The sequence below is a fragment of the Archocentrus centrarchus genome, chromosome 19, assembly GCF_007364275.1.
Source record: "Archocentrus centrarchus isolate MPI-CPG fArcCen1 chromosome 19, fArcCen1, whole genome shotgun sequence".
NCBI lineage: Eukaryota > Metazoa > Chordata > Actinopteri > Cichliformes > Cichlidae > Archocentrus > Archocentrus centrarchus.
In genome coordinates this window covers 15,953,117-15,965,168 of record NC_044364.1, presented here as the reverse complement: position 1 = coordinate 15,965,168, position 12,052 = coordinate 15,953,117, and the positions used below count along the sequence as shown (strand labels likewise).

Here is a 12,052-nt window from a genome sequence, read left to right as displayed (position 1 = left end):
AAAGAAGAAGGCAAAAAAAAGCATGTAGGAGATACACTGAAGACCTGCACTCCTACTATTACCCAGTACATGAGTTTTGAATAAAAGATATGCTCTCCATAACCTCAAAAGTTTAGCAATTTTCACATATGGACAATGTCAGGAGAATCTTGTCTGAACTTTATTCACAACTGCTCTTTCTTTCATGTAGCAGAAAGTCACAGGTTAACCATGTTCTTATTATGAGAAATACTCAATTTGGTGTAGGCAAAGGTGTCGCCAGGGTACAGTGTGCAAGAGACAAGGACTAATGACACTCACTGTCTCGCTCTGAATGCACCAACTGTTACCTGCTTTTTTCTCATATGGGCTGGCTCGGACAGTTAAGGGACTTTGTGCTAGGGAGCCAGCAGGGTAAACGCTATTTAATGCCCGACATGACTGATTTGAACATTTGTGTTCTCACATACAGCTCTGCTGGGTAATGTTTAGAAAAGCAGCAGAACTAAAACAGCTTTATTAGGGCTGTTCTGCTTTTTTCAGAGCACAAACAAGTGCTGCCTCTATGACAGCCATGGGAAGCTCAGTATCCTTTGCCATTTTCACACATGCACTGCAACCCTGACCACTTTTAGACCCAGCTGAGCTGTATGTGAGAACGCACATGTTCAAATCAGACAGAAGTGACTTGAAACCAACCAGCACCCCAATACAAATTCAATTAAGTCCATATGTGAATAGCTAAGGTAATCTGTGAGGGAAATCAAATGATATGTGCACTCCTTCCCTAAACCAACCAGAGTCTTTCTACAGCGTAAAATGTGCACGAGAGAAAGTTCAACACTGGACAATGTCTGGGTGCGAAAATAGTTTATCTGATGAATTATTCAAAGCCTAGTCATGCTGGGGAGGGACGTTGGACTGCACTGGTGTGAAATGAGGGCATTGTGTGGGTTGAAAGAGTGCTCATCCTCACTTGTGGAAGATCTTGGCCCTTTTGTCACTTGAAAAGTTCTCCAGCTGCAATGAATCCTGGGTGAGGAAGGCCACAGCCAGATGAAAGTAGTTGTTCCACAGCTGAACCAGAAACAGACAAAGACAGAATGCGTGGTGGGGGGAAAAAAAGGAAAAAAAAAAAAAAAAGAATAGTTCAGAATATGTTTTACAACAATGTCATCCAGTGCTAGACTATGTGGGCAGGAAAGCACTGCAGTTTCATTAAATCAAAAGGTTTAGATGAGATGGTTATACTTGTGTGTCAGGAACCTGTCCAAGTGGATGAAGAGGTCGGTGATTTAGGCCAACATCCCCCAGAGCACACACTCAATCAGACAATGACAGAAGCTAAAAGAAGTGCTACAGTGTTTGACTTTTTTTTTTTTACTTCCAGGCCATGCACGAGTACAAAACGTGACTCTTCATGATGTTGATTATGTCTAAATTATCTTTGCACAACTGATGTACATTAAACTATGAGGAAAACCCCACGGCTTTTTTTCATAAACATAAAGAGAGCTCCAAATGCTCCAAGTAATTAACAATAAAAAAAGACTGTTACAATGATCAGGCTTTAAAAGCTCACAGCAGTTCAGTTGTTGACAACATTAACATTTTTCCACATTTCAGACATTTAAAAAGCAAGTAGAAAAAGCTGTTCAATTCTAGGGTGAGCAGGTTAAAATATTCAGAAATGCACATAAAATTGCTGGCCATTACAGGGTAATTGATGTTCCCTCGTCACAATGTGGGTTTTTTTTTTAATGTCTGCTGCCTTCAGTGATCTTTTTTCCAATTCTGAAAATGCAACAAAGCAGCATCTGCAACAGCTTCACTATGAAACTACAGGGTATAACGAAAATGCCACAAAATTATTCCTTAATCTGCTATGTAATAGTGCTTAAAATGTCAATGTTGCCTTGCCTACCAAAAACATTATTGTGAGTTGTGAAGGGCTTATATCAAGATATTTATTCAATGGTTCGGCTCTTACCTGTAGCTCAAAGTTGGTTTGATCCAGAAATTTCTTGTTCAGCACGGCTGCATACTGACTGATGGCCCGTAGGAACACTCTGTAAAAATAAGAGGATAATACTGGTTATACACTTCTTACAGGTAACAAAAAAGTTTTTCCAACACTGTAAATGAAATGTATTTTGCTTTTAACTGACATTGTGTATACTTGTATTTTCTATTTTTCAGTTACTTTATAAAACTGATTAAAGTTAGCTGGCAGCTGCTTTCCATCAGCAGTGCCAAAAAACAAAAACAAGGAAAGAGTAAAAAATACGGGCAATACACGATGTCCTCCACATTCTTGTTCAAATCAAAGCAGTCATTAAAATACACACATTATATATGCTAGTCACAACAGGAAACAAGTTTGTGTTTGTAATAGATTTTATAGAACACTATAACATATGCATATACAAGATGCTTAATATGACATGCAGCTTCTTCTGGAAGTGATGCAAGCAGTCACTGCTCTGTGAGTGGACTAGATCTGTTGTTGTGAAATTGCTCCCAATTCCTGGATGATTGCATACTGTATCTGTGCAATGGTTATTAAATGGGGGTGCACCCAGTGAACACATCAACCCAGCATGTCCCAGGCATGTTCGGTAGGAAACATATCAGGAATAAATGTTGATCAGGAAACTGTCTGGATGTGCACCTGATACAGCAAGCCCTGCTCTACTCTGGCAGTGTGGGGGTGGGTATTATCCTGGTGAAACAGCTGAAAAGTGGGGTGCTGCCGCAAGAATGGCACAAGTATACCTCACCTCACCACAGCAGCTATGTCTGGTCAGATTTCCACCAAGAATAATCTATCAGAGACGGTGCTGTTATGGACATGCAAGGCAATAAGTCCAACAAGCTTTGGTCCTCTTAAGTCAGTTGTAGCATGGTGACAATGATGATATTTTGCTATTTTTTGTTTTTTCTGTGTGTGTGTATTCTGAAACTACTGGCTTGAAAATGTAAACTGAACCAATTCTGAGGTGTATAAGTGAGTTCAACAAATTACCATTCCACAATTGGTTGTTCCAGCAGGACAATGATCCCAAACACACATCATAACTGGTTTTGGAATGGGAAAAGCAGGCTAACACTAAGGTACTGGAATGGCCTTCCCAAAGCCCTGATCTCAATCCTATCGAAAATTTGTGGACTATGCTTAAAAGCCAGGTTTGTGCCAGGAAACCCACCAATTAATTCAATTAACTACCCATTCTACCAAGAGGACTAGTCAAACATCCAGCCAGAAATATGCCAGAAGCTTGTTGATGGCTACCAAAAGCATCTGGTTGACATGCAGCTTGTTATGGGACATTTAACCAAATATTAGTGGGGGTGGATGTATATATTGGAGCCTACTTTAATCAGTTCAAAGAATTCATCAAAAGTCCAGTGTTATCATGACATTTGTGCCCATGAAGAATTTATATGAACTTCGGACCACAACTGTATATATTACAGTGGGATAATAAGACTGACAATAAAGTTAATGCCCACTTTATTCGCAATAAAATAAAAGCCAAAGTAAGTTAAAACATTTCAAATGTCATTTTTAATTATCACATTTGTGCATTATGTCAATTGAGTTTTTGTTTCCAAGGGTTACTCTCATCTCTCTCGTGCATCTAGTGTCCAATAAGCATAGGTGCCATTCCTTACTGCGATGAAACTGTGCTCTGACAAAAAAAAACAATCACAAAAATGTTAAAAATAATAATTTTATTTTAAGTACAGCTAGGGTCAAACAACAAAAACAGCATAATTAAGGCTTGCGAATGACTATGATTTTGGATGAGAACGCTGCTGTTTTAGGTCAAAAGCTGGGAACACTGCACAATCATCAGCGGGTAAAAAAGAAATAACCCTACTTGCTGCACTGGTTCTGAAACTCAGCATGGATTTAACATTTTGCACTGCAGAGTCACCCGATATGAACTCATTTATTGAGAGAATGAAAATTAGTTTTAAAGCTGCGCCCACACAAGGAGAGAAACATTAGCAGTATGCACTTTCCCAAAGAATGAATGTTTGCTCTAGTGAACAATATGTGCTTCTACCAGAGCTGCCAAGCAGGTTGAATCTCTCTCTGTGACAGACTGAGATACAGAAGGTGTGAGGCACCAATGAAGAAAAAAAAAACAAAACAAAAAAAAAATAAATCAGTATATCTTAATGAGAACACTGTCTGATGGGTTAATCCACTCTGATGCTGCAGAATTAAATGTTAATAACTTAAGTGGCATGAAGCTTTTAGAGGGGAATTATGATTGCTACAAGCGGAGTCAGAGGTCCAACTGCTATTTAACTTAATTTCCTGGTACAACCTGCTATGCAACAATGTGTGTACCATCTCTATAAATGAGCAACCAAGAAAAAAAAAAAGTTTAACACAGCAAATTCAGTAATCTGGCTTATTTTTTTCCAGGTTTTGTCCCTGCTTCAGTTAGTGTGAAATCTTCTTCACACAATTACTAATCAATAAGCGAACGACAACAACCGACTGCCTGTAGTAGCAGATGAAGATATATCAGATTTAAAAAAATAATATACCAAGGTGAAACAAGGACAACTGTTATGCCACTTGAGTGGATTGTATAAGGATTTCATGAGCAGACAATAAAGCGGCATTAAGATATAACGTACATGTAACTGACACTGGCAGGTAAGCAGACATCTGCTGCAAAAGCAGCCCCAAGAGAGCCTTCTGCTTTTGTCATTGCCCAAGCTGAATCCTTACTGGAACTGGGTTTCATTGTGGGAATTTGCTATTCCACATCCATCAGCTGCATCTGACTTTACTTTTCAGTTCTGGTCTAAATTTTATAGCTGTAGAGATGGGGCCGGGGTTTCCCACAGCCCTAAATAGCTGACCTTGGACAGAAATAACCATCACTGTTAACACAGCAACTTTGTAGGACCCAGGTTATTTTAAAGTTATACAGTATTCATGTTCCACATTTATCTCCATTGGTGACTAAATGCTATCTGGGGCTGATGTGTGATACACATTTTGAGTGACCTTAATCATTAGCTGGAAAGGTTAACTGTCATTGAACACGTTTGGATATACCATTAGAAGTCCATTTCTCTGGCTCTCTGCCCTCTGAGAACACCCCTGCTATCTAAGCACTGAGACAGCCTATTACCAACCCTGTCTGCACGAGCACATGCACCCTTTCTGCACACCTCATTCAATTTTCTGCAGCTGTGAACATGCCAATATAGTTGATACACTTAACACAGGACCAATGCTAAAATGGGTTTTCTTCCATTGTATGTGTGAGCAAAGAAAATACTTACAGCTTAATGTGTTTGGATAATTTTTGACATTTTTTTTGCAGCTTACTGGGGTGCCCTGATTTTAAGCTATTAATTTAAATAAATAATTTTAGTGTAAAAACAATATCTCTTGCCATAATGTGGATTGTCTTATTAAAATAACAGCATTTAAATGTTTAGTTTAAACACTGTTTTCCCCTTTTGCATATATAGTTATTAGAGTCTTGCAGCAGGAAGAAATACAACTCTAAGTTGCATATTTTCACATTTCTAAAAAAAGCCAGATTGGAGGGTTTAAATGGATACCCACAGGCACAGCTACTGCCCTACATGACCTACATTTGCATTACACCAACTACATATTAGTGGGACAAATTCACTAATCACAGGTTTAAGGTTGTGGTTTGCATTTAACTCAGTTTACCTGGAATACTTTGATAGAGACAAGTTTATAATAAGGTAAGTGTATGAAATATTCTAAATACAATAGCTGGCGTTTTTATAAACAGTAGGAAGGTAGCACACACAACAAATAAAATCAAGGACATTCATAGTTTCCAGCTAAATATGGCTTAACAGGCAAAATGCAGCTGTACTCAACTACTCCTTTTTGATCTCCGTTTCTGATCAAAGCTCACCTTCATGCTTTCACTACAAATGCTACAAATGATCCAGGGCATATGAAATTTCCTGGGCTTCCTAGATGACTAATTCGTATTGTATGCTAACACGAGTTGCTTCCCACAAACAAGTTCGCACAATATGTAGACTCGACTATCTAAAAGCCTATTTGAAGCCAGCAGTCTGCCTTTCGCACAGACATATAATTGGCTTTAACGAACAGACAGGACAGTTCCTCTGTGAGCACATCCTGCCATTAATTAAAGTGAAAAACCTAATGAGGTGGATGAAAATAGAATATACTCTCCCTCACAGTGGGTTCTGACTGAGACACTCCTGACTAAGACCATTTCAAAGAAGATTAAAGGAATTCAGGCCCATTTATTTTTTGGTATTTTATATATGATATCTTACTTTTAAATCCATAATAATGGTCCTTAAAAGGAAATGTGATATACTAATAAGGTCTCATATCTGTCTATAGCTCAGTTAGTCCATGAGGAATTATTCATAAAAACGTGTAATTACTGTACAGTCAATAATTAATCGCTATATTGATTTCAAGGAAAATTCTTTGTACTGACACAGAAATCTGAGTGGGAATCACGAGTGTCTGCATAGTACCATTAAGTGTAAATTATAACATCTGTTGGGTTTTTTTTTTCAAGCTAAAAAAAGGCCAAATTCTTGCAAAATAGCTTTGGCTGCCTTGATAAACCTGTGATGGCCAGTCATTATGCAACAGAGGGCAAATAAAATAAAGTCAGACAGTGACAAATCAGTTCTTTTCAACTTCATTACAAATACAAGCACAATGGTAATGTATTGTTGCATACACACTGCTAAAATAATCAATAACTTGTGTCTGAGTGTGTGCTTGACAACTTTGGTTAAGAATTTAAGCATTTCTGAAGAGACTCCAAAAAACTGCGTAATTCCTAAAAACAGCTGGTCCTTTTTTCTGCTTTCTTTTTTTTCATGTTAAGTTCAGCAGGGAAATCATGGTACCTCTAATCATCTGCACCCCCACCCCACCCCCCCACCCCACCCCCCAAAAACAAGACCTCCTTAACTTCTGCTTAGGAAGACAAAAACATCACTAACTTTTTAATTAGGCAGAGCAAGGGCAACACAGCCCTTCCTACACAGTCATTTAGATACAGTATACATACCATATCATTATGATAAATATGCTCCATCAAACTGCCAGCGTCAGAAAAATACCCCCATTACTGCTGAATGACAGATGTGCTGTACATTTACATTTCAGCAAAATAAAGGATTTGCTTTTTATACCATTGTTGCCTTTAAAAAAAATGAAATCTGGTAAGTTCATGCAGCTTTAGTACAATGACTCGGGCCCTGTCAGATGATCTGCAGCACAGACACCTAGCTCAAGTGCTAATGAGAATTTATCAGCAGATCATGCTTGGTAATTGAGTTCAGAGAGCATCGCCGATAATGATCATGAGCTATTTGCATAGGTTTGCTGAATAGACGGCATATCTGCCTGTGCTCTGAGATAATGCAAGGTCAAAAACCTTCATTATCAGTCCAATTAATTAAATTAGATTACCTTTATTTCACAGACCTGATCTAATATTAGATAAATGTAACCGTCATTATATTTTAACCCAATTTTCTCCTCAGTATGACTACGTCTCCTCTAATGCAAAGTACAGCTGACTCTGTTTAAAAATTATTATGGCCTTCCTGGTAGGCTGTAAGAATTTATACCAAGCAGCTCATCCTAGGGAAGCTTTAATGACTCAAAAATATCATTAGGGTGAGTCAAAGCATTGCTATCATCTGTTAGACTTTACCATTTAGAGGAGCTGTGGTTGACAGGAACTGTTTTTTGGAGTGGCACAAATAATTTGTGTGGCATCTTTATTTGTGACACCTGACTGTTCTGTAAATAGTCGTACAAAATCATCTGAGGCATTGCCTGTATTTTAATGTAAATAATTTGTTGTTTTTGAAAATTACAACTTGTATTTTTAAGTTATAAAAATAGTTTGATAAACATGTTAGTATGTTTTCTACGTGGATTTTATGTTTGTATGTGATTTTAGGTCCAATGTGTTAATACACTATGAAATAATTGCCAGAAATTTTATTTTCTATAAATCGTAATGTTTATTGAATCTTCTAACAATTAAAACATTAAATATAAATTTGCATGAGTTTTTTTTTTTTTGCCATTTTTCCTACATCAGGTATTTTGCACAATTTATTGCTTAAAAACCTATTTAGCAATTTATTCAGGTTTTCCAGGGGAAAAAAGAATAACCTTGATGATGTAGAGGGCTCATGCATCAAATATGATACACTTGGCTTTACAGAAATAGCAAAGAACTAGGAAAAAAATCCAGCAAAGACCTGACATGAGACCTGAGAAACACATCTGTTCACTGAAGTCTTATCAGAAATGGTCTCAGCAGAAGGGTGGCTGCATGCTAAATTACACAAGACAAGTCTCATGGAGTGATGAATCCAAATGTGAAACTTTTGGTTCAAATCATCACCAATATATACACAGGAGGTCAGACGAGAGGCACAACAGTGAGTATCTGCAGCCATTTGTAAAACAGGGTGGAGGCTCTGCCATGGACTGCCATTTACCCTAGTTCTCTTTGGCAAGTGATATAGAAGTACCCACTTTTGTACCACCTGACTTCAGAGCAGTTTTAGGCTGTGAGGCTACTGAAATCATCCTCCAATCTCCAGGGGAAAAAAAGCCTCTTTATGACTTAATTTTATTCATTATGAATGGAAACCACTTCGAACTGACTGCACGATCATCTGTGCTATTCTTATGTGTATGAAATCTGTCACAAGGACTTTGTATTAAGAAGGTGTCAGACTAAGTAAAGGTGTTTAATGTTTGATCTGACAGAGACACTTGTGTTCTCACTCACAGCTCTGCCAGGTTACTGTTCAGAAAAGTTCAGGGGTGCACTTGATGTGTGAAAGCAGCTTTACTTTAGTAATAAACCGAAATATGGACCTGATGGTGGCATTAGATTAAAAAAAACTCAGTGTAGAAAGATGTGTCTGGATGAAGTCGCAGGCCAGTGAGGGCATGTCTGTTATGCAAATAGCATGATAAAAAGCTGCAGCCCCTTTGACTCTGCAGCACCAGGCAGTATGATGCTAGTGTTGTAGCAATCAACCATCTAGCAGCCTATAAACACAGATGTAACAATGACAGCAAACACTGCTTTTCATTCAGGGGAAAGGTTTGTGAAGAGGTGAACAGATTACTAATGAGGTAACACACGCAGGATTCGACAGAACTCCAAATACAAGCGAGCACAAAAAAACTTTGTGCGCTGGGGTCAGGCAGAGTTGGCAAAGTTCATGTTGAGCAATGATGAGCTAATGAGGAACAGTTAAATTTCTCAAATGAATCACGAAACAATTGTAACAGATTCTAAAAAACAAACCTTTTTAACATTTCGGGTGATTTTATGATTTAAAAAACTAATGATATGCCTGTTTAGAAAAAGAACATTTAGAAGAAAGTTTCATGCTTCTCAAGCCACCATGTTTCATTCAGTAAGCAAAACGATTTTTCTGAAATATATATTCAATAACAATGTGTATTGGGATGACTATAGGGTCTTGGCATCTGACTGGCATTCATGCTATGGGGACTGTTTTAATTGATGCTGAGAGCAGTGTGCATCAGTTTGAATGCCAAAATAAATACACATCATGAAACGAGGCCATTAAGTCTGACATATTGTTGATCTAAAGACAGAAGTAATTGCGCTAAAGGAGCATTCATCGAGTGTACCACAAACATGTCAGTTATGCTCTGAGAGGAAAGACATAAATGAGTTGCAACATATTCACAAGGTCTCCAGTGAAGCAGCTGTCACAGAGTACTAAGCAATACTTACACTACACCCAACAGAGAAAAAGTCATTTTTCTTCTCTGACAGTAAGAGCAAATAATAAGTCACAGTCATCTGAAAGTCAGATGTGAAAAAAACAATGTACTGTACAAATTTTAAGTAGTTGATTTCCATTTAAAGCTTATCTGTAAGCATTTTATGTGGAAGTGCCTTTTGATCAATCCATCAGAACTTATTTTCAAGTACAATAATAACACACAAGAAATAATCAGAATACTCTTTGTACAGGAAGCTACATTTTGAATACTGGATTTTAATTTCTAATGGAGTGTTTTCACATTGTGGTAGTCGTACTTTTCCTTCAGTAAATTATCTGAATACTTCCACTTAGGTTTCCAGTATGGCAGCTGATGGACTGTTACACAGAAAGAAACCCTGCTGCTTCTTGATAATGACTTTGATAAAATCAGGTTGAGAGAAATCACAGTGGATGTTATCTCTCTTTAGGGGGCACTATTTAAAGGCTAACTGACAGTCACTCAAATGTACTGCAATCCACGGGCAAAAACTCGCCTCGGCAAAGCAGATACGCACACTGTGCTAGACATCAACACAAGCTCCAAGTAGAGCATTCTGACTGGTCTATGAATGTGGTGTTCCTGACATTTACATAATATATCCGTGAAGCATATATCAAGATATATGATCACCTTACAGCTTTTAACCAGCACTTTAGTGTTGAGTGCAAATAGCAATACCATGTAATGCAGTGCATCAGGCAATACTATATCATGAAACATTCCAACAGTTCCTCTGCAGTGCTCATTATTACAGAACTGCATATAAGGAAGCAGACACACCAAACATTGGTGAGTGACTACGTAACTGTCACTGAATTAACAAAGCAGCATGGCTAGAATGCTATGCAAAGGTCAGACTTTTCTTTTCAGCTTACAGCACTAATGCTGTTCAGAGAAAAGAGTTTGAAGAGAATGTTTGGAAGGTATAAAACATCTACGTAGCGGCATCAATATTTGGTATGACCACCTTCATTCTTCAACACAGCCTCTTAGGCAAGATTTCTTGTGATTAATTAATTAATTTTAAGTAATAGTTCTCCAGGCTTCCTGAAGGACATTCAAAGCTCTTCTTTGGATGTTGACTGCCTTTTGTTCCATTCTCTGTCAAGATAATCTCACACTGCTTCAATAATGTTGAGTTCTGGGCTCTGGGGAGGTCAATCCATGACGAAGTGTTCCATTGTGTGAATTTCTATCCAAGCATGCTCTGGCCACTGCATTGGCGATGTGTCTGGAATCACTGTCATGCTGAAAAATTAAATCAGTTGCCAATCAGATTCTTTCCAGACTGCATGGTAGATCAAAATCTGACAGTACTTTTTAGCATTCATAATTCCATCAGCAACCACCTCTGGCTGAAATCCAGCCCCAAACAATATTAGAGCCTCCACCATGTTTTACAGATGGATGCAGGCATTCACTGCTGTGCCTCTCTCCCGGCCTTCTCCGTACATAATGACAATGATTTGAACCAAAATTGTCAAATTTGGACTCATCACTCCATAAGACCTGTTGCCTTGGATTTTAATCCAATTCTTGTGTAATTTGGCATACTTGTGTAATTCAGCCTTTTCTTCCTGTTTTCCTTCCTAAAGAATTGCTTCTTGATAGCCAGCCTTCCACTGAGACCATTTGTGATGAGGCTTCAGTGAACAACAGACAGACCAGCTGAAGGGCCAAATGTCTGTGTAGGTTCTCAGTTATCCAGGTCATATTAGTCTCAAGAGCTTGGAAGAAGAGGAAAAAAAAGATGACTGGACTTTAAGTTTTTGAAGACGTACCATCTCTCAACCAAGAGTCTTCTTTAGTTCTTAAAACCAAAAGGTGGAGAGTCCCAGGTATTTAAACTCTAGTGGGGTTTGTCCTCTTTGGGGGTAGTTGTTGACCCATTATTAATCATGTACGTCATCACATGAGTCAAGATGTGAAAAAAAGGAGTGGATCATTACTACCAGGAGTTTTGGGTTAAACCACTGTCAGACCTTGCTCACCCTATCGTGACTTTGTGATGTAACTTAAAGTAAGGTGTGAGTATTTTGCTATACTTCTTTTCTGACCATCTCCAGTGCCTCAGTTGTAACTATACAAGTGAAAAGTGAACCATATCAAATGACACTATGGTTTCATCTGGATTCAGCACAAGTTTCTCAAGGACATGACTTTCAGATACTGTCCAGCTGCTGTAGATAGTTTATTAGGCCTGCAAGTTCTGTT

The 12,052-nt window shown here is 38.2% G+C and overlaps 1 protein-coding gene across 1 annotated transcript in view; it reads right to left on the bottom strand.

Annotated features, from left to right (window-relative positions):
* The window catches only part of dock1 (dedicator of cytokinesis 1), a 203,809-nt gene that overhangs the window by 47,096 nt on the left and 144,661 nt on the right, over positions 1-12,052 (bottom strand). The window contains 2 exon segments of the mRNA XM_030754788.1: positions 956-1,056; positions 1,970-2,048. Coding sequence (XP_030610648.1) covers positions 956-1,056; positions 1,970-2,048 — 180 coding nt within the window.